The sequence below is a fragment of the Gracilinanus agilis genome, chromosome 2 (genome assembly GCF_016433145.1).
Source record: "Gracilinanus agilis isolate LMUSP501 chromosome 2, AgileGrace, whole genome shotgun sequence".
Lineage (NCBI taxonomy): Eukaryota > Metazoa > Chordata > Mammalia > Didelphimorphia > Didelphidae > Gracilinanus > Gracilinanus agilis.
In genome coordinates, this window is record NC_058131.1 from 538,277,431 (window position 1) to 538,305,173 (window position 27,743).

Below are 27,743 nucleotides of genomic sequence, written 5' to 3' on the forward strand. Positions count from 1 at the left end.
CAGCTAATGAAGAAGCAGTCCATTAAACTATCTACCCCTCTTTCTCCTTGCCTTGGGAAACATGTACCTTGGTCCTTCATTTAGTAACCAAATTCTGTTAAAAGAGAAGACATTCCTGTGTATTTGAAAGAACAAAGAAAATGCAAAAAATTAGTAGACTGAATGGAATCTCTGATCCAAATCCCTATTATGAGTATTACCTTTTCTTTTAATTTCCCTCTCTAATTTCCTTGTTCCTTATTTATTGCTAATATTTGGGTTAATGAATTTCTATAATACATTCTTGTGTGTATATGTGTGTGTATTTGGGTATATTTAAACTCCCTTTGTCTAGTTCAGATCTAAGGTGGATTACTGTGTAGCCCATTCCTCCTTGCACCTTCCTCCATGTTTTATGGTCTTCTCTTATACCCTATTTATGTATGATAACAAATTTCTCTCTCTCTCTCTCTCTCTCTCTCTCTCTCTCTCTCTCTCCTGTTTTATTTCTTTTTCTCTTAAAATCATCAAAATACAACAAAACTGTCCCTGTGTCCCCTGCTATATTTACTATCTTTATGATCCTTGAAGATATTAAAATTCAAAATGGAAATTGTTCTTTTCTCCTTCTATTAGTATTTAAATACTTAATAATCCTATTTTCCTTTCCTATTATTCCCTACATTTCAACAAAAGGTAAAGACCTTTGCATTCTCCTAAATCCTATGTTTAAATTTCAGAGTATCTACTCATTTCAGGTCTCTTCATCAGGAATACTAGGAAAGTCTTCTATTTCATTAAAGATGCTTTCCTCCCCTCTGATAAGATTATACTAATTTCTGGCAAGTAAGCTATTCTCATAAACCTCTTCTAATTTGGAATATTATATTTCAAGCTTTCCAAGTTTTTATAGTGATAGATGCTGTCTAGTCTCATACCATCCATGGTTCCTTTGTACTTGAACGCTTTCCTTCTTTGACCTAGAAGCCATGAATTTTCACTATGATGTTTCTTGAAGTTCCATTTTATGATATAATTTGTACATTCTTTATGTTTTCATTTGGCACTCTGATTCTTATAGTTCCTTGCAGTTTTTATTCATGATTTCCAAAACATCATATCTACTTTTTTGTAATCAATGATATCTGGTAGTGAAATGATTCTTTGATTAGCTCTCCTTGATCAATTTTCCAGTTTAGTTGAGTTTTTTGTAGATAATTTTCTTTTTCTTTTGAGTGATATGGTAAGATTTTACTTGATACTAACTTTGCTTTCCTGATTTCCTTTGGCTTGTTTCAAATTTGATATATCAAAAATGTTGGCAGGATTCAGTGTCTGAATGTTTCTAATCATAGTATATACATTTCTGTTCCCCTTGAGAATCCTTTGTTCAAGTTCTGGGGGATGGCAGTGTTGCTACCTCCCTGAATCTTCCTTAGAGTCCTGACTGGTCTCCTGTCCCTATTGGGGCACCTTTCATCACAGTGTAAGAAATCTGGGAATTTCTTGATCGTAGCAGAAAGTGATCTCTGTACTCCCTGAGATTTTTCTCTTGAAGAATTGGATGGTCTCTTGTCTGCAGTTTTTATGTCTTCAGTCAGGACATTGGGTAGTCTTCTGTTTGTACAGAAGGGGAAAAGAAAGAGGGAAGGGAAGGGAAGGTCAGATCAGGTCAGGTCTTGTTTCATTATATTGGGTCCTATTTCTCACCTGAGATCTCTCGTTCTAATTTGTATGATGAAATGCCTAAACCTGGGCATCTGCCTGAAATATGGATGAATCTTAATTCTTTGTATATACAAAATACACAGTAATCAGCTCTATACCTCTTGGGGTATAAATTTAAAAAATGAAAAGGGAAGCTTTGTTCAACATTAGAAAAATTAAATGTCTAATGGATTCAGAGCATTGTGTTAATTATTTGGGCGACACAAATTTTAAATAAATTCTTATCCTGCTGTAGCTTAGAGCCTAGCAGGAGGATAATACACAAACATAGACAACTGGAATACTCAGTCATAAGTAAGTGTACTTATTTTGCCAAATGAAATGTTATGTGAAATCTAGGAGGGAAAGTTGTTATCAATTTGGGCAAGAGATGTATGTATGGGGAGGGGTGTAGAATGTGCATGATACAGTCTAGGAAAGTCTTCCTAAAGGTAGTGAAATTTAAGTTCAACTTTTTAGAGGATATTGAGGAAGAGGGAGAACATTTTAAGCAAAAGACAAAAAGCGAATGATAGCTCACAAACAGCAGATGCAGAGTGTGTTTAAGGGACAAAGAATCCAATTTGGCTGGAATAGAAAGTGGAACTAGGGACAGGGCCTGGCAGGTAGTAGGAATGTAATAAATGCTTGTTAATTGACATAATGAATGCAGGGAGAAGGAGCCATTCGTATCCCTTTTCTGTTTCCCATTGTTGATAATAGTAAAAGCTCTTAGAGAAAAAAATTTAAGTGCTTATTTCAGGGTTATATTTTTCTTTACATTATATAATGGGATGAGACAATCCATAGTCGGAAGCAATAAGGAGCTGGCAGGTCAAGTTGTCTGGGATCGTTAAGGAGGGAAAGGGGAAAAAAATAAAGGACAGTATAGCTAGGAGCAAGCAAGACAGAAAATTTTCCCTTTGGGTTAACCTTGACTTAAGATCTTTCTCTCCTCCCCCATAACCCCCAAACTCCACTAATGGTTCCTCAACCCACACCCAGTCTGAATCAGGGAAAAACTAAGAAAGTCTACATTTTCTTTTACTTCTCTATAGCATTTGAAGTTAGTTGACCATCTTTTCCTCCCTAAAGCTCTTTAGAGTCCTCTCAATTTGTTAACATTTCATGATCTATGTTCTTTCTCTTCTTTGCTAGCTCCTCTTATTTCTTCTATCTACTAAATGTAGGCATTCTTTATGGTGAGGGATTCCTGGCAGCAAGGTGAAACATATTCTGGGAATTCCACGTTTAGACTTTGAAATATTACCTATGGTTGTTGGAATTTGTAGCTGATGTTCTCTTTCTACCAAGCAGTAAAATGATTCTTTACTTATATGGAATTTCATACTTAGACATTTCCTATTTGGAGGAAAATAGGTAGTAAAATGGATAGAGTACTGGGCCTGGAGTCAGGAAGACCTGAGTTCCAGTCTTATCTCAGATACTTACTAGCTTTATGACCTAGACAAGTCACTTAACTTCTGTTTGCCCCAGTTTCCTGATCTATAAAATGGATTGCATAATGACACCTACCTCATAAGGTTGTGGGACTCAGATGAGATATTTGTGAGACATTCAGCATAGAGTTTGACATATTATAGGTTCTATATAAATACTTATTTCCTATCTCCCATTTACATAGTAGCACTGATCATATGCTAATGTGTATTTTATTTATATATACTACCATATCTCTACCTGCTAGTTATAAATCCGTGATAAAATGTATTGCATGTGAATAAACAAAAACCATTTACTAAGAGCTTACTATATGTCAAGCATTGTTCTAAGCTTTGAGGATAACTAGAAGGGACAATAGAGTCCAACCCCATCCTTTTACAGGTGTGGAAACTGAGACCCAATGATGCTAAATGTCGTGCCACAAGTTACACAGGTGTTAAATGGCAGAATTGAGATCAGAACCCAAGTCCTTTTACTCCAAAGTCAGTGTTTTTTTCAATTGTACTACTCAGCCTTACATTTAATTGTTTGCTTAAAAGAACAATTCAGTGAGTTGGTTAATTGGTAAATCTAATCATCCAGTATTGCCTTTGTGGGATAACCTATTCTGACTTCTAAACAACCAAGTTAAAATAATTTTTTTCAAACACAGCCTTTTCCTTTTTTAATTTGGGAGTGATTTTTGTTGCTTAGGTAGCAACAGGGACTTTCAGGGACTGAGGAGTTAAACAAAAAAGTAGTTGTTTCCAAAATTTTTTGCTTTGGGATTTATTATTTCTAACTAGTCATAATCTAATCTATTTCTAGATTCCTAAGTTCCATAATAATGATTTTTAATGTTGATTTTCTATATAATGAAAAAATAACTATATACTTTTTGGGGGAAATAATAGGAAATCAAGGAAAAATTGGATTCAAGTCATAAGCGGGATATCGAAGGCATGGGAATTGCAGAAATAAAGTATGGAGATTCCATATGTTTTGTCCAACATATAGCTAGTGGTCTATGGATGACTTACAAAGCACAAGATGCCAAAACATCACGCCTTGGACCCCTGAAAAGGAAGGTGAGCCATTTCAACATTTGTACATCTGTGCACTTACTGCTTCTGTTTAGAAATATTTGAGCAATAGAACAAATTGTGCTATATGATGGAATACTATTGTGCTATAAGAAATGTTGAACAGGATGATTTCAGAAAGAGCTGGAAAGATCTACATGAACTGATACAGAGTGAAATAAGCAGCTCCAGGAAAACATTGTACCCAGTAACAGCCATATTGCAGAATGATCAACTATGATAGACTTAGCTATTATCTGTAATATAGTGATCCAGGACAATTCTGAGGCGCTTATGACAAAGAATGCTATCCACCTCCAAAAAGAACTGTTAGAATAAAGATGAAAGGATACACTTTTTCAGTTGTTTATTTGGTTTATGTTTGGGGGTTTTAGCTCTATAAGATTATTCACAAAAATGAACAATAGGGAAATATATTTTACTTGATAATACATGCATAGCCCACATAGAATTGCCTGCCAGCACTAGGAGGGGAAAGAGAAGAGAGGGAGGGAGATAATTTTGATCATATAACAAGAATATTTGTGTGGAAATTTGTAATTACATGTAATTTGTAAAAATTAAATGAAAATATTTTTAAAATATAATGAATATTTGAGCAATAGAAATGAATTGGTGTCAGAGGACTCTTACAAAGCAAATTACATATTTCTCTATAGCCTTTGCCTAATTTTCTGAACTATTTGCTCTGTCATTAGTTGGCATTTCCTAAATGAAATAAAAATGATTTCATTTTCACCTTAAAACACAATGAAGAATGTAGAATATCTATCCTTTCCCCCATTTCCAACACCTAAAATTATAATCCTTTCAAAAGGTACATGTAATTTTTTTGATTTACAGATTAGTTATAATTACCATAATTTACAACATTGCTTCTATTAATAGAATCGACTTTTTAATTTATTTAAAGAAAAATTGAGATTAAATAGGACATACATTTAGACAACATATATCCCATACTAATTAAATCCATAGTGATAGGCTTTAAAAAAATTTTTTTTTATTTAAATTTTATTTTCAGTTCAAAATTATATCTCTCCCCCAACATTGAGAAGAAAAGAAAAATAAAATGCATTATGAATAAGGAGTAGACTTTCAAAGTTATTTTCACAGATTTTAATATTTTACTCATCTGCCAACAATAGAGAAACTGGTCTAGGTATAAGTGTCAAAATCTTAAGACAGTTCCTAGACCATCTTTTCATTTGGAACAGGGAACAAGCACCAAGAATATGAAGTTTCATCTTTGGGAGACCAATTAGTAACTAAATGAATGAACAAATCTAGATTCCAATACACATACATCATATGTATGTGAGTATGTATATATAGACACACATCCATTTGTGTGTGTATATGTGTGTGTGTAAAATGTATAAAAGAATTGCATGCTTGTATTTGTAAAACTGTCTAAAGTTCTGGTCGCTACATTTCAAAAAAGATAAAATGGAACAGGGAAAGTTCAGAGAAGAATTACTAAGAGATAAAATGATTGAAGGAACTTCTTTATGGAGAAGAGACAAACAAACCAAAAAGCCAAAACCACAAAAGAAAGAACTAAAAGTAGATAAAATTCTTGACTATAAATGCTAAGCCTGAAAAAGAATATCATAGAAATTATAGAATAATAATAATAGATCAGATTTATATTTTCTCTCTTCTTATACATTTTTCAAAATGGTGAGGCATGTTAATATGTATATGAAACATTTCTAAGGAAGGGCAGTAAATTGGGACAGAATAGGTAAAACCAAGCATTTGCTTAGTCAGAAAACTCAGTAAAAACTAAGGGATGGATCCCTAACTGATATAGTATTCCTTCTTGGCCCTTTCTCTTTAAATATGAAACTTAAACTTCAGGCACCTGTTTTCTTATACAGAACAATACATACACACAGATGTGTATGTATATTTGTACACATATATACATATACACACATATTTACATATTCATACATACATATAAATTTTAATAGGACTTTTAATAGTACAAAGAATTGACTTTCCCTCTGTGTCTATCAGAATCTTGTTTTGTTGGCTAGTTTGATTGCATTATCTCAACAAGCAAAACTTAAGAAGCTCTGATCCAGAGATCTTGGACAGAAGCTGAAAGAAGTTTACTAGTGTCCAAACACCAGCAATATATTTCAGATCCTAATTGTAACATTATTAAGCATTTGTTGGGAGGTGGTGAGCAGAATAATGTTATGTAGCAGTTAGTGAATCAAAAGAGAGAGCCACATCCTTAACTGACCCTTCAAAGCAAGAGTATAGTCTCAGGTTAAGTAAGGGGCACAAGACATTGCAGAATACCAATTCTGCTTTCTTTAATTAATTGTAGTAGTTCATGCCTTTGAGAAAATAAAGAAGTGGAATTATAAGGTCTGATCTAATATATTTTAATGCTCCTAAGACAAGAGAGGGCAGAGAATCTTCTCCAAAGAAAGTTTTATTTGGAAAACAACTCTCTTTATGTTGACACATGTACTTTTTAAATCTATAATAGTTTCTTTTTTCCCTTGTTACTATTAAAATAAATTAAATGCCAAGAAATGCCTGTGAGGGTGACAGAACCATCAGAAGAAGGGATGAAGCACTGCTGCAGCTCAGAGCAATGTGGAGAGACTGCAAGGAGGACTCATCTCACTGGGGTATGAGGAAAGAATGCTGAATAAACCTCAGTGGAACTCAGATGCAGTACAGTGCAAGAAAGCAGTGGAAAGAGCACAACTGACTCAGTCCAGCCTCAGTAGGGTAAAAGCAGAAGCCAACGGAAGACAGAATAAGCAGCAGTGAGAAAAAAGCAGTCTGGCATAATCTAGCTAGAATAGAGGCCAAGCAAAACCCAACACAGGCAAAAGGAGGAGGAACTGAACCCAATAAAGGCCAGGCTCAGTGAGATTAGGCAGACCCAAACTGGAACCAGCTGAACTGTACAGTTGCAAACCTCCACATAGAAGTCCAGCCAGACTACCATTACAGTGTACTCTATTTGAAGCTTAGGCAATTGACCCAATCCCAGGCAAAGTACAAGCATGGGACTGTACTCTCTTCAGGAATGAAGCTAAACTTCAGCATATAGAAAAAAATACCAGAAAAGATAATCACCAAATAAGCAAAAGACAGAGAAAAATCCTCATGCTAGAAAATTATTTTAACAGGAGAGATACAAGCTCAGAGGAGGACAGCATTGCAAAAATGAAAATGTGTGAAACCTCAAAGCAAAATATAAAAGAATATTAAGCCCAAAATAAACACCTGGAATAACTCCAAAAAAGGATAGAAAAACAATAAGAAATTTAGAAGAAAAATTAAAAAAGAAAATAATAAAAAAAATCAACAGGTTAGAATAAAAAATTACTAAAGAAAACAGTTCCCAAAAAATGAAATGCAATACCTCAAACAGGAAACTAACTCCTTAAGAAGAGAAGTACAAAGCCTTAAATAAGAAAAAGGCTTCCTAGAAATGAGAACTAGACAAATGGGAGCTAGTGATATATCAAGATAGCAGCAATAATTTTTTAAAATTTAAAAGAATGAAAAAAGAAAAGAAAATTTGAAATCTCTCACTGGAAAAACAACTCAGCTGGAAAATAGATCAAGGAAAGAAATCCAAAACTCATGGATAATCAAACCTAAAAGCTATGATTTAAAAAAAAAAAAAAGAACCTGGGCAACATTGCAAGATAATCAATGAAAATTGCGCTGATGTTTTTGAGAAAGATTGGAAAAAAGAAATTGAAAAAAATCCACTGATCACCTCCTGAAAGAAATCCAAAATTTAAAAATACCAGAGCTATTTTAATCAAATTCTGGAACTTCCAAGCCAAAGAGAAAATACTACAAGCAGACAGAAAAATAAAATTCAAATATTGTGGAGCCACAATCAGGATTACACAGGACCTAGCAGATATTACATTAAAGGTTCAGTGGCATGAAGTGAAATTCTACAGGGCAAAGGATCTAGGCCTAAAGCCAAAAATCACATGAGCAATGAAACTGACCTTAATACTCCAAGGGAAGAAATGGATATTTAATGAAATAAAGGAATTCCAGCCATTGCTAGCAAAATGACCAGAGCTAAAAAGAAAATTAGATGATCAAATTCAACACTCAAGAGAAACATAAAAAAGTAAACAGAAAATAATAAAGAGAATTAGTAGGGTTAAACTAATCACTTTCCTACATAGGAAAATAATAACTAGGATATTTAAGATTTCTCTGGGTCAAAAGATGCTTAAAATACTTGATATATTTAAGTTTATCCAGGGAAACAGTGGAGTTAAACTGATTACATTACTAGTAAGAAAGTGATATCTTTAAGACATATGTGATACTTGAAGTGCCTAAGATAGATAAAGTACTTAGGATATTTAAGGTATTAAAGACACTTAAGGACTGGAACACTATTAGGGCAATGAATAGGAGCATATATAGACAAAGTTGAGAGTAAATTGAATTTGATGGGATGATATAAATAGTCAAGGATAAGAAAAAGGAATATATTATAAAAAGAGAAAAGGATTCAAGTTTGGTAATAAATTACCTCACATGAGTAGGAATGTTAGAATCAGTACAGTAAGAGGGAAGGTAGAGGGGAGTGGTAGGCAGTGCTTAAACCCTACTCTCATCAGAATTTGGCACAAAGTGGGAATAATATACTCACTTAGGTATAGAAATCTATTTTACAACAAAACTGGGTAAAAATATTTATAGCAAGTCTCTCTAAGGCTTCATTTATCATATATATATGCATATATATATAACTGAGTCAATTTTTTAAGAATACAAAAAATTTCTCAATTGACAAATAGTCAAAGGCTATGAAAAGGCAGTTCTCAGATGAAGAAATTAAACTATCTTTAGTCATATGAAATAATGCTCCAAGTCACTATTGATTAGAGAAATGCAAATTAAAACAGCTCTAAATTATTACCTCATACCCATCAGACTGGCTGACATGACAGAAAAGGAAAATGATAAATGTTGGAGGGGATGTGGAAAAATTAGAACAATAATACATTGTTGGTGGAGCTGCAAACCAATACAACCATTCAAGAGAACAGTTTGTTACCATATCCAAAGGACCATAAAACTCTGCATACCCTTTGACCCAAGAATACCATTACTAGTTCTATATCCCAAAGAGATTAAAAATAGGGGTAAAGAACCTCCCTGTACAAAAATTATTATCACAGCTCTTTTTGTAATCACAAAGAACCAGAAACTGAAAGGATTTCCATCAACTAGAAAATGGCTGAACAAGTTGTGGTCTATGCTTGTAATAGAATACGATTGCACTATAAGAAATGATGATCAGGATGAACCTGGAAAAACTTACATAAACTTATGTGAAGTGAGCAGAGCCAGAAAACTGTTGTACATAATAATAGCAATGTTGTATGATGATCAAATATGAATAGCTTAACCAGTCTCAACAACAAAAACAGTGATCAAAGATGGTTCCAAAGACTCGTGATGAAAAATGCTGTCCATTTCTAGAGAAAGAACTGATGGATTTTGAATAGAGATCAAAGCATATTATTTTTATTTTATTTTCTTTATGTATTGTTTTTGTTTTGTATGAGTCTTCTATAACATGAAGAGTATGGAAATATGTTTTAAAATATCACAAATTTACAAGGGAAAAAAGAGAGAGGAAGAGAGAAAATTGGAAACTCAAAATTTTAGAAAACAAATATTAAAAAATTATTATTACATGTAATGTGGAAAAAATAAAATATTATACAAATTTAAAAAAAAACCACAAGTAAGTCTTTACATTGAATGTACTTACAAGGAGTATATGGTTAGTCTATTCTTTTTCAAGGAAAGTAGAGGTAGTCAGCAGCTGATCTGTCCCTCATTTCTAGTTCTGCAAAAAAATAAATATGTCATATAATGATATTTTTGGTAACCAAAAATATCACCTGTGTGACTTCATCTCTGTACCATCCATCCTACATTACCATTAAGAAATGGGTATTTTCTTCTCTATATTCTATTGTTACTTATGTTGTCTGACTCAGAATTTAATCATATCTCAGATTTACAGCCTCTCTTTGGTCAGAGTAGTCCAGTTTATGATGCTAGAAGATTTTTGTTTCAAATATTCTCTATGAATCTAATTTCTTAGAGGATAAGGTCTGATATTCCTAGTTTCCAGGAAAAGTAATAATGAAAATAATAAGAACAACAATAATGATAGCAGTAATCTAGATATTGCCTTAAGGTTTGCAGAGATATTACAGCTATTTTAAGAGAAAAATCTATGGATTTGTGAGATATATATTTCCCTTCTAAATTCATCTAAGATTTCCAAGACTTCCAGTCTGTCATCCTATTATATTTCATTTTCAATTAGAGCATTGAGGATCAGGAATAAGAGGGTAAATGAACCCAAACCAACTACTATGCTCATGCTTTAGATTTTAAAATTATCTCTAACATTTGGTGGGAAGTGATGAAAAAGGTGAGAGTTATGCAAATAAAATTCACTGGTCAGTTCAGGGGATAATATATGGACTCAAAGGACTTGATTTTCATTAACTTCTCTATTCAGGTTATACTCCATCAAGAAGGCCACATGGATGATGGCTTAACACTTCAGAGATGTCAGCATGAAGAATCTCAGGCTGCTCGGATCATCCGCAACACAACCTCCTTATTTAGCCAGTTTACAAGGTAAATTCATGGTTTTTTTATGTCTCCTTGTTGATCCCATTGACATGGGTTCCATGGCATTCTTGTACTATTAACTTTTCTTTTATTGCATACTGTATGATAGAAAACAACTAAATACCAGTAGGAATAAAAAACAAACCTACCACAGAGAACTGAGTCACTTTGTCTCCAGGCTGACTTGCTCCAACTTTCACTAACCTCATTTTGTTTGAAGTTACAAAGGATCTAATATGTTACAATTGATTTGCAAAGAGCTGCTTATACTATTCGAAATTATTACTGCAACCTGAGTTAAATTAGTATAAACCTTTTTTTTTTTTTTTGCTAGAATAATGTTGGGATTTTTATGGAGTTTGTAATTAAAGTCCATTCTCACCTCCTTGACTGGGAAATGCTTCTGAAGAATATATTTGTTCCCATGTTTTATGGTAAATTGATCTTTCTTAAATGCAGTACTTATTGGTTTCCCAAAATTCAAATTATTATTCTGTTTTAGGAAAATGTTTTTCATTCAGGAAATTTTAGGGAAAGACTATGAATATGTGAATGAACTCCCATATGTGTGGAACAAAAAGTTTTTTTCAGTGTTTTTAATCTTCTCCCTAGTAAAGTAGTATAAGGGAGAAAATAAGAAACCAGGGTTTTGCAACTTGAAAACTTAGCAAAGGCAAGGATTTGAAAAAAAAAAGGGTCTGGTCACATGCACAGAACTGAAGGGACAATTGCAGAATCTGGGGAAGATATAAAACCGAGGACCAAAGACTGTTGAGGGGTCCATTTTTCCTGTTTGGCCAGGATAGCAGAGAGTCCACTTCCTGTGGCAGTTTATTTATGCCTGTAGGAGGTGGCTTGCCTTTCCTGATTCCTGGAGGTTCTCTAGTCCAACTATTGAGAAGAAACTGAGAGATCCTGTCCATCCCTGTTTCCAGTTACCATCTCTCAGATATCTTGTGAGCTACTGATTACTGATTCTTGAGAGATTTCCTGACTGAGTGCAAGTGAGAGCCAGACCCTGAAAAACTCTGTCTTTGGAACAAAGGCCTGCATCTTGGCCTCTGAAGAAGTTCATCAAGATTCAACCCTTTCTACTCTGACAAATTTTTACCATGACTATCTTTAATTTGAGGACCAGTCAGCTCAGTTTAGTTAGTTAATCTGGGTTTTAGAGAGATCAGAGTAGTGGAAGTGTAGCTTGAACAATTTGAAGAAGTCTTCATGAGAAGCCCATAGAAAGGAGGGTAGAATATCCAGATTTTAGAGTTAGGGACTCCTTTTACCCTGGTCTTCCATCATTTCCTTTTGATTGACTATAAATAAATTACTTTACTGATTAAAAGAAAAGTCAGATAGCATTGTGGCCTTAGAGTGAGTCTCAGGCCTACTCAGGCTTAGAGAGTGAGTTCTTCTGAATATATAACATCAACTCTACAAACCCCATTGAGTCATCTTACTTACCTATTTCAGTAGTATAATCAAAAGAATGGAATTCAAAGCTGTGAGCTGGAACTCCTTACCTCACTTTTAGTCACTATCTCCCTTAATGATACTGGGCAAGTTTCCTCTCACCCTGTATTTTAGGGGTCCTTATTGGGTAAGAGTTGTAAGTCTAATATCCTTTCCTTTCTTAGTGAGAAGCAGGGAGAAGAACACTGTTGTAAGGTTTTATGTATGTCTTTTTGAGATATAGGTGTTTCCTTCAAATATTGGGAATTTTAAGTCACTCTTGATGGGAGCTCATTTCAGCCCCAAGGATGAGAAGGCTCTGTGTCTTTAGCCTCCTAGTTTCCTTTTAGTCCCTATCCATAAAGGTTCATCTGAAGACCTTAGAAGCTCTCTGTTGGACAACAAGACATTGACTCAGCTGTTACCACATGCACGCACGCGCATACACACACACACACACACACACACACACACACACACACACACAGAAACAAAATAGTGTTTGAAGGGGTTTAGATAAAATGGATGAGAAGAGATTACGAAGAGTCAGAGTTAGTTCAAATCCAACAGTAATATTTTAAAGAATTTAGAGATTGGAGCTATATTAGAGATTACAGAATCATATTTTTAAAATTGGAAGGAACCTCATTGGTCATTTACTCCAGACTTCTTTTTTTTTTTTGTTTACAAATGAGTACATGAGCCCCAAGGAAATTAAGTGACTTCTCCATGGTCTTACAATTAGTAAATCCTTGAACCAATTTCTCTATTTCTTTAAATAATCTGTGTTCTCTTGATAAATTACTAGTACTTCCACCTGAAAGTAATCAAGGGAAGGGAAAGAAAATCAAAATCAAAATTGTTAACTTTGCTGCTTGCAAATAGATCCATAAAAACAAAATCAAAAATCTTTGTTTAGTGAAGGCAGTTCTTTTCCTAGATTTTGAGCTTTGTGGTCTTAATAATGAAATGATTAATTTCAGAATGTTTAGTAAGATTTCTTGATTCTTTAACAATTAGTGATTTCCTCAATGTAAATACCTCTATATTCTGATTTATAGCATTCATCCCTTCTATGTCTTTTTGAGGTCTTAAGGACTTGGCAGTGGTCTAAAAAGTTCTACATTTAGCCTCCTGCTACCTAGGCAGGCTGTTTTTCATTCTACTTGAAGCATCTATAGTTAGATTCTAGAGTTTGGCTTCATTGTTAAGAACTCTAAAATCTTAAGATCATTTCCACATTACAATGCGGTTTGTAAAAAAAAAAGTGAGGGAATGAACAAAACAAGATATTTATACTTATGTTTAGCTCATTCCAAAGAGAATACAGTGCAGTTTGAAAAAGTTATAGGATGTGGAAATAAGATGGCAGAGTAGAGAAAGGACTTAGCTGAGCTCTCCCAACATTCCTTTCCAAAAAATTTTAAAATAACACCTAAAATCAAATTCTGGAGTGGCAGAGCCGAAAAAGGGTCAGAATGATATATATTTTTGACCAAAGATAATATAATAGACTGGAAAGGAGATCTGTGACAAGGCAGAGGAGGCTACTTAGGAGTTCAGGTAGATGAATCACTAGTTGTGGGGCTAGATGGTTGGGGCATAAGAAGCATATTTTGGGACCTCTCAGGAAAGAAGGTAATAAGGGGACATGGTAAATTGTCAGAAAGGGATTACAGGATATACCTTGTGCTAGTACTGGATGCAGAATCAGGCTCTGTTATAGGCATCTCATTGCCTGTACCCACTTCTGGATCATAGTTCAGGGGCACAGAGGAGGCAAGAGAGAGTAGAGGCCCTGAAGGGTACTTCTATCCCCAAAGGATCAGGAACCCTGAGGAAAGAGTGTGGTTTCTAGTTCTAAGCAAAGATGGGCCTTTAGGAGCATTATCCATTGCATTCCTAAGGAATCAAAGACCCTTCAGGATCAGAGTGCATACTAGGAGAGCAGTGTACATGTTTTAAGAGCACTGAAAACTTCCAGAGCCCCAGAACTGGCTCTGAAAATGGCAGTGTATGAAAGCCTGAAGCTTGAAACAGAACTCCTTTCCCCTCATACCTGGAACAGAGCCCAACATTAATATAAAGTTCCAAACCAAGAAATAAGATGGGAAAATAAACAACAAAAAAAGAAACTTACTCTGAAAGTTATAGTGTCAGGAAAGATCAAGACAAACTTAGAAGACAATGAATTCAAAACAGGTATAAGTAAACAGGGGGTGGGGGGGGCGCAGAAAGGTGAAGTGGTGAATTAGACATAAACCCAATAAGAATTCCTGGAAGACATAAAAATGGATTTTTTTAACTCACATAAAGATGACAGAAGAAAAAATAGATAAAATTAAAGAAAAGGAAGAAAATTATGAAAAGATAATTAACAGGTTGGAAAAAGAGGCACAAAAATACTAAAGAAAATAACATCTTAAAAAAAGAATTAACCAAATGGGAAAAGAGGTATAAATTTCACTATTAAAATAATTCCTTAATAAGCAAAGTTAGCCAAATGGAAAAAGAAGTACAAAAGCTTACTGAAGAAAATAATTCTTTAAAAATTAGTATTGGGCAAGTGGAAGTTAATGGTGCAAAGAAATGTGAAGAATAAAAAAAAGTCAAAAGAATGAAAAATAGAAGAAAGTGTGAAATATGTCAGTGAAAAAGCAACTGACTTGGAAAATAGATTGAGAAGAGACAATTTAATAATTACTGGACTATCTGAAAGCCATTATCAAGAAGTCAAAGCATCATATTTCAATGAATTATCAAGGAAAACTGTTCCAAATTCCTATAGACAAAGGATAAAATAGAAACTAAAAGAATCCACAAATCATCACCTGAAAGAGGTCCCAAAATGAAAATTCCTAGGAATGTTAAAAACTCCCATGTCGAAGAGAAAAGAAGCAGCAAGAAAGAAACCTTTTAAATATTGTGGAACCACATTCAGAATCACACAAAATTTAAGCAGCTACCACGTTAAAGTAGAGGAGGGCTTATTCTCAAAGGCAAAAGAACTGGGATTACAACCATTAATTACCTGTTTAGCAAAACTGAATACAACCCTTCAAGGGGAAAAATGGGTATTAATGAAATAGAACACTTTCAGGCATTTGTTATTAAAAGACCTTAGCTAAATATAAAACTTGACTTCCCAATAGAAAACTCAAGAGAAGCCCAAAAAGGTAAATTTGAAAATGATATCTTAAGGAACTTAAGTTAGATTATTTGCCTTTTTATATAAGAAGATAATAAATCTTATAAGAATTTATTATTATTTTAGTATATGGGCTGTTGAAGCAAGCACAGAACTTATCATTATTAGGGCAGCTAGAAAGATTCTACATAGAAAGAGGGTGCAGAAGTGAGTCAGTTACGTTGGGAGGATATAAACAATAATTGATAAGCAAGAAAGAGGAATGTCCTGGAAGCAAGGGGAATGGAGAGGAAGATTGGGGGAAATTATCTCACATAAAAGAGGCCTGCAAGGAAGAGCTATTAAAGTTGAAGGGAAAATGGTAAGGGAGAATATATCTATATATCTACATATCTATACATATACATATGTATATATATATATATATGCAGTTAATAATAGAAATCTAGTTTATCCAACAGGGAAGTTGGATGGAAAAGAGATAAGAAAGAGTAAGGGGAAGTGATAAAAGGGAGGGCAGATAAAAGAAAATAGTGATCAGAAGCAAAACAGACTCTAAAGAGGGACAGCATAAAAAGAGAGAAGGATAATCAGAAGAAAATAAGGTGGAGGGAAATGTGCATTTAGTAAGCATAACTATGAATGTTAAATGGAATGAACTCACCCATAAAATAGAAGCAGATAGAAGAATGGATTAGAAACCAGAATCCAATAATATGTTATTTACAAAAAAAAAAAAAAAAAAACAGGTTTGAAACAGAGTTAAAATAAGGAGCAGGAGCAGAATCTATGATGATTCAGCTAATATAAAAAAGCAGGGGTAGCAATCATGGTCCTCGATGATGCACAAGCAAAAATAGGTCTAATTGAAAGAGATAAAGAAACTGCATTTTGCTAAAAGGTACCATAGACAATAAATTAATATAATTACTTAACATATGTGCACCAAATGGTGTTGCATCAAAATTCTTGAAGGAAAATTAAAATTAATTATAGGAGTAAATAGACAGTAAAATTATACTGGTAGGATACCTCAACTTTCCCATATCTGAGCTAGGTAAATTTAACTATAAGATAAATAAGAAAAAGTCATGGAGATGCGTAGAGTCTTAAAAAAGTTATATATGATAGAGTTCTGGATAAAAGTAAATGGGAATAGAAAGGAGCATTTTATTTTCTCAGCTATATATACCTCTTTCACAAAGACCAACCATTTATTAGAGTTTAAAATCCTCACAACAAAATGTAGTAAAGCACAAATATTAAATGTACCCTTTTCAGAACATAATGCAATCAAATTACATTTAATAAAGAGCTGTGGAAGTGTAGATTAAAAACTAATTGGAAACTTATCTACCCCTAAAGAATCAGTAGTTCAAAGAACAAAATATCTCTAAATGAGTACATCAATAAAAAAAAAGAGCAGATCAATGAAGTAGATAATTTAATTAGAAAAAGAACAAATTAAAAATCCCTAATTAAATATAAAAATGGAAATCCTGAAAATCAAAGGAGAGATTAATAAAATTGAAAGAAAAAATTATAAGGTTATTATTGAGAAAATTTAGATTTACTTCTGTAAAATTAAAAGATTTCAACAGTTAATGACATGGTTTCTCTGAAAAGTGATTTTTACCTTAATCCCTTTGTCATTTTTTAGTAATGCACTAAGGTAATCATTAAAAAAATATTCAGCAATTACTGAGCATGAGGCCCTGAAAAATGACAACTGTATTATTGTTTATTAGAAATACTGATTATAGTTTACACGAGTAGGGTAATATATCCTCCAAACCAACTATGAGTATTTCTGGTGTGCCTTTGGTTCCCAAACTGATGTTTTTATTAGTCAGGGGCCTACTAGAACCTTTGTCCTGTGGAAGGTATCATACAGAGAAGATTTTTCTAGGTTACCGAAGATACTGGTTAACTTCATTCTTTTATGTCTATCCCCTAATCCAGTGATGGGCAAACTATGGCCCACAGGCCAGATGTGACTCCCTGAAATTTCTGTCTGGCTGCTGGACATTATTCCTAATTTGACGAATACAGTGAGCAAGTTACAATACAATGAAACTTCCAAAGAGTTGCCTTAGAAACAGACTGACAGATGAGCATTTCCTTTCCTTTGGCCCCCTCTTTAAAAAGTTTGCCCATCACTGCCCTAACCAAGCTGAATTCATGTTTTGTTAGTGGAAACAACCGAACTGCTGCACCCATCACTCTGCCAATAGAAGAAGTCCTTCAGACCTTGAAAGATCTGATCACCTATTTTCAGCCTCCAGAGGAAGAGATGCAGCATGAAGATAAGCAAAACAAGCTCCGGTCACTCAAAAATAGGCAAAATCTGTTTAAAGAAGAGGTAAGTTTTAAAAGTAAAATTTTAGATTATCTTTGTGCTTTGTACCCGAAATATGTTCATTAAATTGTTGTTCAGATTTATTTTATATGATGAGGAGAGTTGAAAACAGTAGAGAGAAAAGACAAAATCAGATCCCAAGAATTTTCACAATCCAGATTACTTGGCATTTCCAATTACACTGACCCTTTTTTAAAACCAAGATACAAATAATATTGTATTTATTGCTTTAGTACTATATATGCTATACAAAAATCTTTTTTTAAATGGATCTCTCTTTTCAAAATAAATAGCAGCTGAGTACTTCTTTAGCACTGAATTTTGGGATAATTCCTTCTCACCTTCTTACTCCCAAAGTAGTACCAGGGCAAGGGAGAAAGGGGAATTTTGTATGCTATATTGGTTACTGAAGCACATATTTTTTGTGTTTATCTATTACATGAGAATAAATCTAGTATCTGGCAGTTTTACATGTAGTAGAGAATAGCTGAAAAATTCTTTTTTGGTCTACTTGTTACTAATTAGCTCCTTTATTTACAGGAATCATAGATGTCCTTTGCTGTGTTTCAATGGAATTACTTGAATAGATCCATTTTTTAAAATTTCAAAGTACTGTATCTAACACTGTTCCTAAATGAGTCAGATCCATTTCACACCAATTGGGAAACAAGCTTATATGAAATTTATTCACACTCTTTCTTCTTCAGTATGTCCTTGGATTGAGCTAAACACAGGAGGACAAACAAATCAAGAGATATTGCTGACTCATCCCCAAAATGTATGCTATTTAAGTTTCTGATGCATAGAAATGCATATTTTTAAAGAAAAATATATACAACATAATAGAGACCTATTTGCATATTAGCAGTATCAGCTTTAAAATTTGAAGTGTTGGGTGGGGGGCGAACTATCAAGAAGAAGTAAGGATATAGATTTTCTAAGCAGGAATTTTTCCTTTCTCTCACATCTTTTTTAGGGAATGTTGGCTCTTGTCTTAAATTGCATTGATCGTTTAAATATCTATAACAGTGTAGCACATTTTACTGGATTTGCAAGGGAAGAAAGTGGCACTGCTTGGAAAGAAATTCTGAACCTCCTCTACCAATTACTAGGTGAGTACAGAGGAAATGTCTTTAGTAGGAAGGTATTCAAAGTACATTGAAGAATGGAAACTCTCCAGTTCAAAACTGCAGTGGTAAAGGTTACTTAGCAAGTCTGAGATTCAACTCATTATTTTTATACCCAGTTATGAATAATATTGAATAACTGCAATTCAGGAGCTGTGGCATCTTCAATGTAAAGCAGGGTAGTATAATAGAGCCCCGGTTTGAAAGTCTAGATATTTTGGTTATGGCCTCATTTCTGTAACTAACTGGATATTACCTGGATAGAACAAACACTTAATCAGTTTCTCAAGTTGTTTGGACAAGATCTGCAAATTTTTTTCAAGTAATAACACTATGATTCCTTCACTTGAGCTCATTCCAAAAAATATTACAGTTTTAAAAACTTAAAATGTTACCACATTGTGGCCAACCATATTTTCTGCTGTTTTGCTGATGTGATTGTTCCATTAATAGAAAGAACACTGAAGTAAAAATGAAATGACCTGGATAAAAAGTGGCTCTCCTGTTTACTAGCCATATGACCATGAATAATTTACTTGGTCCCTTTGAAAATCAGTTTGTTCATCTGTAAAATGTGGATGATAATTGCCTGAAATATTTTCTAGGCCTGTTTTGTAGTTTTATTAATGTGAAAAATTTGGCAAACTGTAAATACTGTACAAACATAAATTATTAGTGAGAATGAGGGTTAATCACAGACATGGACTTCAACATGTACCAACTCCTTTTTATTTTCTTTCTTGCTAGTAGTTCTACTCAAAGACTCAATTTGTGGTATGGGGTTTGTTTCTATGGCAAATAAACAACATTACAAATTCAAAGGTTCATGATAATCAAATTGTGGAGGGCAGAAGATTTGAGGAAAAAATTTAAGCCAGCTGACATAGTCTGCTTTCTTCAGGAAAGCCCATTGGTAGTACCTGAAACAAGGGTAACTTCATTTAATGAAAAACAAACTAACTCCCATCATGAGGTTACTCTGAGAGCCTATGTTTTCTTTGTGTGTGTTAGAGCACAAAGAAATAGACATGTTTGTTTTTCCTGGATGGTCAAGAGTAAATGGGACTTAGATTCAATAAAATACTTGTTGAAGGACTGACTGATCAGTTCTCTGGAAATGGATATGAGATCTTAATTTTGAGCCTGCTATCTACTTCTTCAGGACACAAATTTTAAGGCATGCTTACCATTCTTCCACAAGTGCACAATTTATGTTACCAGACAGAATGAAGTCCCAAATTATTCTCAGGCTTATCATTTTGCCAGCCTTGGGCCATCAGTCTTTACAGCTGTTCTAAAGTGGTAGTAGTTACATATTCCTTCTGTATAGGAATGCCTTATCCTTAGCTTAACACTTAGGAATGAAACCATAAGTCAGTAACAGTACTTCACAGATTCCCCAGCCAATTAAAGGAGAAACAGGAAGCAAGAAACAGTTCAACTCACAACTTTGTAACCATATGAAAGGTGACATGTAAACCTTTTGCAATGTTCTCTTTGTAAAATAATATAATAATGTAACTTTTTAAAGTTTATTAAGCACTTTCCTTGAGACTATTCTGAGAAGTCAATAGTACAAATGAATATACAGGCTTAGATATGGGATGGCTATTTGCCCCAGGTCCCACACTAAGTTTTGGAGCCAGTTCTCCAATTTGAATATCAAAGAATCTTCTTAAAGATATTTATTCAGCAGATTCACAGGTCTGCTATCACTGGTGCTTTCTTATCTATATGATTAAATTTCATCTTGTTTTCAGCTGCTCTCATTCGTGGTAACAGAAATAACTGTGCTCAGTTCTCCAATAACCTTGATTGGTTGATTAGTAAATTGGACAGACTGGAATCTTCCTCAGGTAAGAAAGAGGTGATGATGGGAAACCTGTAATTGAGTAAAGCAATATGTTTTCTCTTTTTTTTTCTTATAGAGGATGGACATTGTGATGGATTCCTACAACTGGTCACTTTCTAATAAAAAGTATTAAAAATCATTACTTTAAGAGGAAGAAATTAAATTCTGAATTTCTCAGACAAGATTTTGTTTCCCAAAATTTTCATTTGTCTATCTCAAATTTTCCCTTGTTGTTCATCAGCTTGTAGATTCCATTTAATTCTCGATTTCCTTCTTTTTAAACTTTGTTTTTACTTTACTTAAATAAGCATTAGTTTCTTATTCCTCCCACTACCGCCACTCTCATTGAGAAAAATATAAAAAATTGTAATAAATATGTGTAGTAATAGGAAACATATACCTGAATGGCCTTGGTTGAAAATGTGTATCTTTTTCAGTCTCTTGGATCCGTCAGTATTCTGTTAGGTCAGCAATAGGCTGAATTTTCAGTCTTCTTGTACCTGGTCATTACATTGATCGGAAATCATACATTTTTCAAAGTTATTTGACTTTTACATTATTGTTGCTATTTTATAAATTCTTCTAGCTGATTCTGCTAACTTCAATTTGCAAGAAACAAGCCTTTTACAAGTTTCTGTGAAACCATCCTTTTCCTAAAACGCAATAATATTCCATTATGTTAATATAACATAATTTGTTCATTCATTCTCCTTCATTTTCTTTTTTTCTCCAAAAAGATCTACTATAATATTTTTGTAATATGAATCTCTTTTCTTTTTCTTGATTTCTTTGGGTCTTATAGCTAACCTATTATGAGCATTTCTGGGTCAGAGTATATGGAGAGTATAGGAACTCTTTGAGCAGAGTTCTGGAAATTGCTTTCTAAAATGTTTGAATCAATTAACATGTCAAAAACAAGCCCCAAGAGAATAAAATGAAAGACAAAACAAGGCCCAGAAATTTCTTCCAGAAGTGTGTAGAATGTGTCCTTAAAATATTGTCCTAATTCAAGAAGTATGGATAGAAGTACAAGTAAATAACAACAAAAATAATCCCAAAATAAAGAGGCATTTTGACAAGTATGTCAAGACAAGAATCCAGAAGAAGAGAATAATCCCAGTATATCTTCAAGCAAAACACCAAATAAAAATACAGTTTGGACATGGGAATGAGTCAAATGGAATACCTGGAAGAACTAAAACAAAAGTTAAAGGAAAGAGTTTAAATGATTTTATAAATGAAATGAAAGCACCAGAGGAAAGAACTCAAAAAGAAATGAGAGACATGAAGGAAGGACTTGGAAAGAGAATGAACAGCTTAGCATAAGTGGTACAAAACCTTACTAAAAGAGTCAACTCCATGAAAATTAGAATGAATCAAAAAGAAGTTAATGACTCCCTAAGACAACACATAATATAAAAAGAAAGAAAAGACTGAAAAATAGAAGGATATTGAGATATTTCTTAGCAAAAATAAGTGATGTATAAAACAAATCAAGGAGAGAATTTAATGATCATTGGGCTTACTGAAAGCAATGATTAAAACCAGAGCTTAGACATAAAGATCTCTTATAGCTAGAGAAGAAAATGAAAATAGAATCCACTGGTTACTTCTTGAAAGAGACCCTGAAATGAAAATTCCCCAAACCTCATTACCAAAATCTATAGCTTCCAAGTAAAAGAAATAAAATACTGGAAACAGCCAGAAGGAAAGGATTCAAGTACAGTCAGTACTGATATAATTCATATTTCAAAAAATACCAACTTATTCCAACACAATTGACTATTGATACATTAAAGAATGTTTTAATCATAATACGAATTTTGAGTTTACTTCTGCAAGAATTCTTCCATGAGAAATAGCAACAGAATTCAGAAAACTGCACTACTTTACAATAATTTGCAAGCTGTCACCCTTCCTTGATAAAATAAATTTCAGGTGTCAAGGTAAAGAGGCATATTTATCCTCCCATCTTTTGGTATAGTAGGAGGTAATCCACATTGCCTTCACAGCGCCTTCCGTCATTGCCTCTAATCGTGAGGCCTGGATTGTGCTTGCCCAACTTACTGACCAATTTGGAGTTAAAATGCAGGGTTGGCTCAATATCGGGTAAATACCAATATAATAGGCCATATTAGCTCAATTGATGCAGAAAATGCTTTTGACAGGATATAATACCCATTCCTTTTTGGGGGAAAAGCACTAGAAAGCATAAGAATAAACATATATTTCTTTACTACAAAAAGTAATATCTATCTGAATTGAAAAGCCAGCATTATATATAATGGAGCAAACTAGAAACCTTTCCAATAAAATAAGGGACAAAACAAGGATTCCATTATCACCATTACTTACTATTTGATATGATGCTAGATATGTTAGATAGGTGGCAGCTAGGTGACTCAGTAGATTGAAAGCCAGACCTGAAGATGGAAGGTCCTGAATTCAAATTTGGCCTCAGACACTTCCTAGCTTTGTGTCCCTGGCCAACTCACTTAATCCCTACTGCCTAACACTTACCACTCTTCTGCCTTGGAAACAAAATACACTATTGATTCTGAGACAGAAAATAAGTTTTTTTTTTAAAGAAATGTCATATATAAGAATAAGAAAATGAAATTGATGGAATAAGCATCCACAAAATACATATATCTCTGTGTATATATATAGAGAGAGAATTTTGCAGATCAAATGATAGTTTACTTAAAGAATATTACACAGTCAAATAAAATCATTTAAAATAACTTCAGCTAAGTTGTAAGATATGAAATATACCCATGCAAATCAATCATCAGTTATATATTTCTATCACCAAAAACACTCATCAGGAAGAAATAGAGAAATTTCATTCAAAGTAACTTTAGAGTATATAAAATACTTGAATTTCTCCAACTAATATGCAGATACTCACAGATATGAATGTGAAAAAACACACTCTGCACAAATACAGACATAAATAATCAGAGAAATATTAACCACTCATGGTGGGCTGAGAAAATATAATAAAAATGATAATATTAATTAATATTAATTTACATATTCAATATCCTACCAATCAACTTGTTAAAGTATAGCTTTTTAGAGCTAGAAAAACATAATGAATTCCTCTGAAGGCACAGAAGGACAAGAAACTCAAGGGGAATAAAAAGGAGAGGAGAAAGTATAGCAATACAAGATCTCAAACAAACCACAAAAAGGTACTGATCAAAATTGTTTGATACAAGTTAAGAAATAGAGCAGTCTGTCCCTGGAATAGAGTAAACATACACTATGCAAAAGAAAACAGGTATAAAAGACTAGTGTTTGATAATGACTCTCTGGTTTAAAAATATACTATTTTATTTTTTTAATTGCTGTGAAAACTACAAAACAGCCTGACAAAAACTAGATAATGACCAACATCTATCCACATACCAACATAAGCTCCAATTAAGTACATGACAGACATAAAGGTTTGGGTTATAAACAAATTAAAGAACCAACAAAGAAATTACCACTCAAAATTATGGATGAGGGAACAGTTCAAGACAAAGGACAGAGAATCAGTCACATAGACACAATACAAGCAAAATTAAAAGAAGGCAAATACATAAGTGGAGAAAAAATATTGTGAAGTAATGTTCTCTGATAAAAATCTCATTTTTCAAATGTATAGGAACTATGCCGGATTTATAATATAAAGGAGCCATTCCCCTGGTAAATGATCAAGAGATAGCATCAGGCAGTCTTCAGAAGAAAAAATCAAAGCTTTCAATAATAATATGTTCTAAATTACTATTAGAAAAATCCAAATTAAAACAACTCTGAGGTTCCATCTCATATCAATCAGTCTGGAAAAACTGACAAAAAAGGAAAATGACAAATGTTGGAGGAACTGTGAGAAACAAATACATTAATGTGTTGTTGGAAGAACTGTGAATGAGTTCAACCATTTTTTGAAAGCAACATGGAACTATGCCTCCACAGTTACTAAGCTGTGCATACTCTTTGGACACAGTGGTAAGAGAAATCAAATGAAAAAAAGGAAATTATCTCTTAAAAAATTTTTTATAACAGGTCTTTTTGGTGGCAAATTGAGGAATGGTTAACAAATTAAGATTATGAATACAGTGGAATACTACTAGTGTAATCTTCATAAGATATGATGAAAGAAGCAGATTCCAAGAAATATGGGAAAGTCCATATGAACTAATGCAAAATAAAGTGATCAGAACCAGGAGGGAACCAATTATATAATAATAATTTATGTAATTACATTAATTCCACTCTCTAGCCTTCTTCTCTTACTCCCTAACCCAATCTCAATAAATTTCTCACTTTACTTTTAAGCCTCTTCTAACCATATACTTTCTGAGGTTATAATTTATTTTGGTTATCGTCAAGCCGTACCTGAAGCTTCCTTTCCTCTTATTTCCCACTCCCTTTCCCACCTGTTTTCCTGTTCAGTTGAATATTGCTGCACCAAACTGTAGGTCTCTTCTACCCTTCTTTAACCAGTTTGGATGAAAATGAGCTTCAAGTGCTGCCAGCTCCCTTCCTCTTTATATAGTCTTCATTTCAATCATCTCAATTATGTGATATAGTAAATATTCCTGCTTACCTTCCTCTTCTTCTTCCCTAACATATCCTATCCCCCTTTTTCTTTCGTCTTTTAAAATAATCAAAACATAATAAAACCATTCTCAGGCTCTCTATTTTATTTAATTCCTTTCATTACTTTTGAGGACATTAAGTGACACTTATATTAAAATGCAAATTCTCAATCATTATTCATATCCCTTATAGTCTTTTTCAATTACACATTTATATATTTTGTAGTGTGTTCCAACTTTGAAGTTCTTCTTTTTTTAGAATATACCTGAGAGTTTTTAATTTGAGATTTCCTTTAATATGTTATAAGAGGATTCTTCCTAATTTCACTTTACCCTCTAGTTCTAATATATCTGAGAACTTTCATTCATAATTTTTAAAAATATCTTATACAGACTCTTTTTTGTGGTCTTTGTTTCAAGTCTAATGATTTTTAGATTTCCCCCACTTTGACTGAAGCTAATTTTTTATGAGGATCTTTACATTTTCTTCTTTTTGAGGGGTCTTTTTACTTTAGTATTTTCTTGTTTCTCATGATGTTAATAATTTATGTGGTCAATTCTAATTTTCATGAAGTTTGTATCTCTTTTTTACCAAGCTGTTACTTTTTTCCAATTTTTTTCATCTAGAATCACAAAATATTTCTATATAATTTCTTCCAAGAATTCTAGTTGACTTCATGACCAAGCTGTGTTTCACTTTGGACCTTTGTAGAAATTGTAGCATTATTGTTTTCTTCTTGGTTTGTATCCTTGTTCCATAATAATTCTTTGTCATAACTGATTGATTTTTAAAATTCATGTATTCATTTTTCAATTTTTATATCCTAAAATGTGATTTTTGTGACATAATGAGGCTTTGTGCACTTCTGGAAGTAATATTGAAAACTTACATGGTTGTGATCTATATTATTTCGAGTCCTGCCACTGCTTATTCAGGTTATTAAATGCTTCCTTTTTCAGGGATGTCATGGGTGGCTTGAGAGCCTTTTAATAGACTGTAGTTCCTCATTCTCAGTTTGGGATTGGAAAGAATAACTGCAAGCTTCCACCTCTGTTCTTCAGACCCCTAGTAGATAGTTGTAGGCCTACTCTTCGTCATTTAGTTAGGTTTTGTAGGTTCAGAGTAACAGAATTGTAGACTAATTCCTTTTTATCATTCTCTGACCTAGTTATTTATGTGGAGACCCTAGTCCATATCCGTGGGCTAAAACCATAAACCTGCCCATGGGTCAAAGCAACAGTATACAGAATTACCCCTCTCCACAGTTCTTGCCCCGATTTTTCGTCTTCACACCTCATTCTAGATCTACAGGCTGAATTTTTTCTTGCACCTATGCTAGAACAACAGAGTTATAAGCCTACATTGAATTCACATTCCCGCCATGGGTACTCAGATCCAGGCCTCAGCCTGAGTTTGTGAACTGAATTTACAAACTTCTGAATTGCTTATGGATTACAGCAACCAACTGAACCATAAAGCCACTACTTAGTCCTGAGTCTTGTCATTCAACTGCAATTTCAAACCTCAGTCTGCACTAGATATGTGGCCCTGCTCCAGAATCAGGATTGTATAGCTGCCAACTCACTCCTCTTTCTATCCTTTCTCCTTAAGCAATGGTAGACCCATTCTCAGGTCCCCTGGTTAAAGAATATGTGCAGATATTTTATTGGATGGACTCCCTTTTATAGGCCTCTGTCTTTATGTGCTTATCTGACCTGGAAAAAAATGAATTATTTGGTTTCTTCTCCTTGGATTTCCTGCTTACTACTTGGCCAGAAGTGCCTCCTTGACCTTTGTTTAAGTAGTTGTAGGAGAAGAGATGGTTTTACTGATTTCTACTATACCAACTTTTCTGGTCTCCCTTTCCTTCCTTCCTTCTTTCTTCCTCCCTCCCTCCCTGCCTTTCTTCCTTCTTCCCTTTCTTCCTTCCTTCCTTTCTTCCTTCCTTCCTTCCTTCCTTCCTTCCTTCCTTCCTTCCTTCCTTCCTTTCTTCCTTCCTTCCTTCCTTCCTTCCTTCCTTCCTTCCTTCCTTCCTTCCTTCCTTCCTTTCTTCCTTCCTTCCTTCCTTCCTTCCTTCCTTCCTTCCTTCCTTCCTTCCTTCCTTCCTTTCTTCCTTCCTTCCTTCCTTCCTTCCTTCCTTCCTTCCTTCCTTCCTTCCTTCCTTCCTTTCTTCCTTCCTTCCTTCCTTCCTTCCTTCCTTCCTTCCTTCCTTCCTTCCTTCCTTCCTTTCTTCCTTCCTTCCTTCCTTCCTTCCTTCCTTCCTTCCTTCCTTCCTTCCTTCCTTCCTTTCTTCCTTCCTTCC

At 33.8% G+C, this 27,743-nt stretch overlaps 1 protein-coding gene across 1 annotated transcript in view; it reads left to right on the forward strand.

The window, feature by feature from the left end:
• Positions 1-27,743, forward strand: part of RYR3 (ryanodine receptor 3) — a 570,927-nt gene that overhangs the window by 127,508 nt on the left and 415,676 nt on the right. The window contains exons 11-16 of the mRNA XM_044660040.1: positions 4,044-4,217; positions 10,798-10,919; positions 17,704-17,872; positions 18,846-18,981; positions 20,757-20,852; positions 22,787-22,794. Of these exons, the coding sequence (XP_044515975.1) occupies positions 4,044-4,217; positions 10,798-10,919; positions 17,704-17,872; positions 18,846-18,981; positions 20,757-20,852; positions 22,787-22,794 (705 nt within the window). The remainder of the gene's footprint in view (positions 1-4,043; positions 4,218-10,797; positions 10,920-17,703; positions 17,873-18,845; positions 18,982-20,756; positions 20,853-22,786; positions 22,795-27,743) is intronic.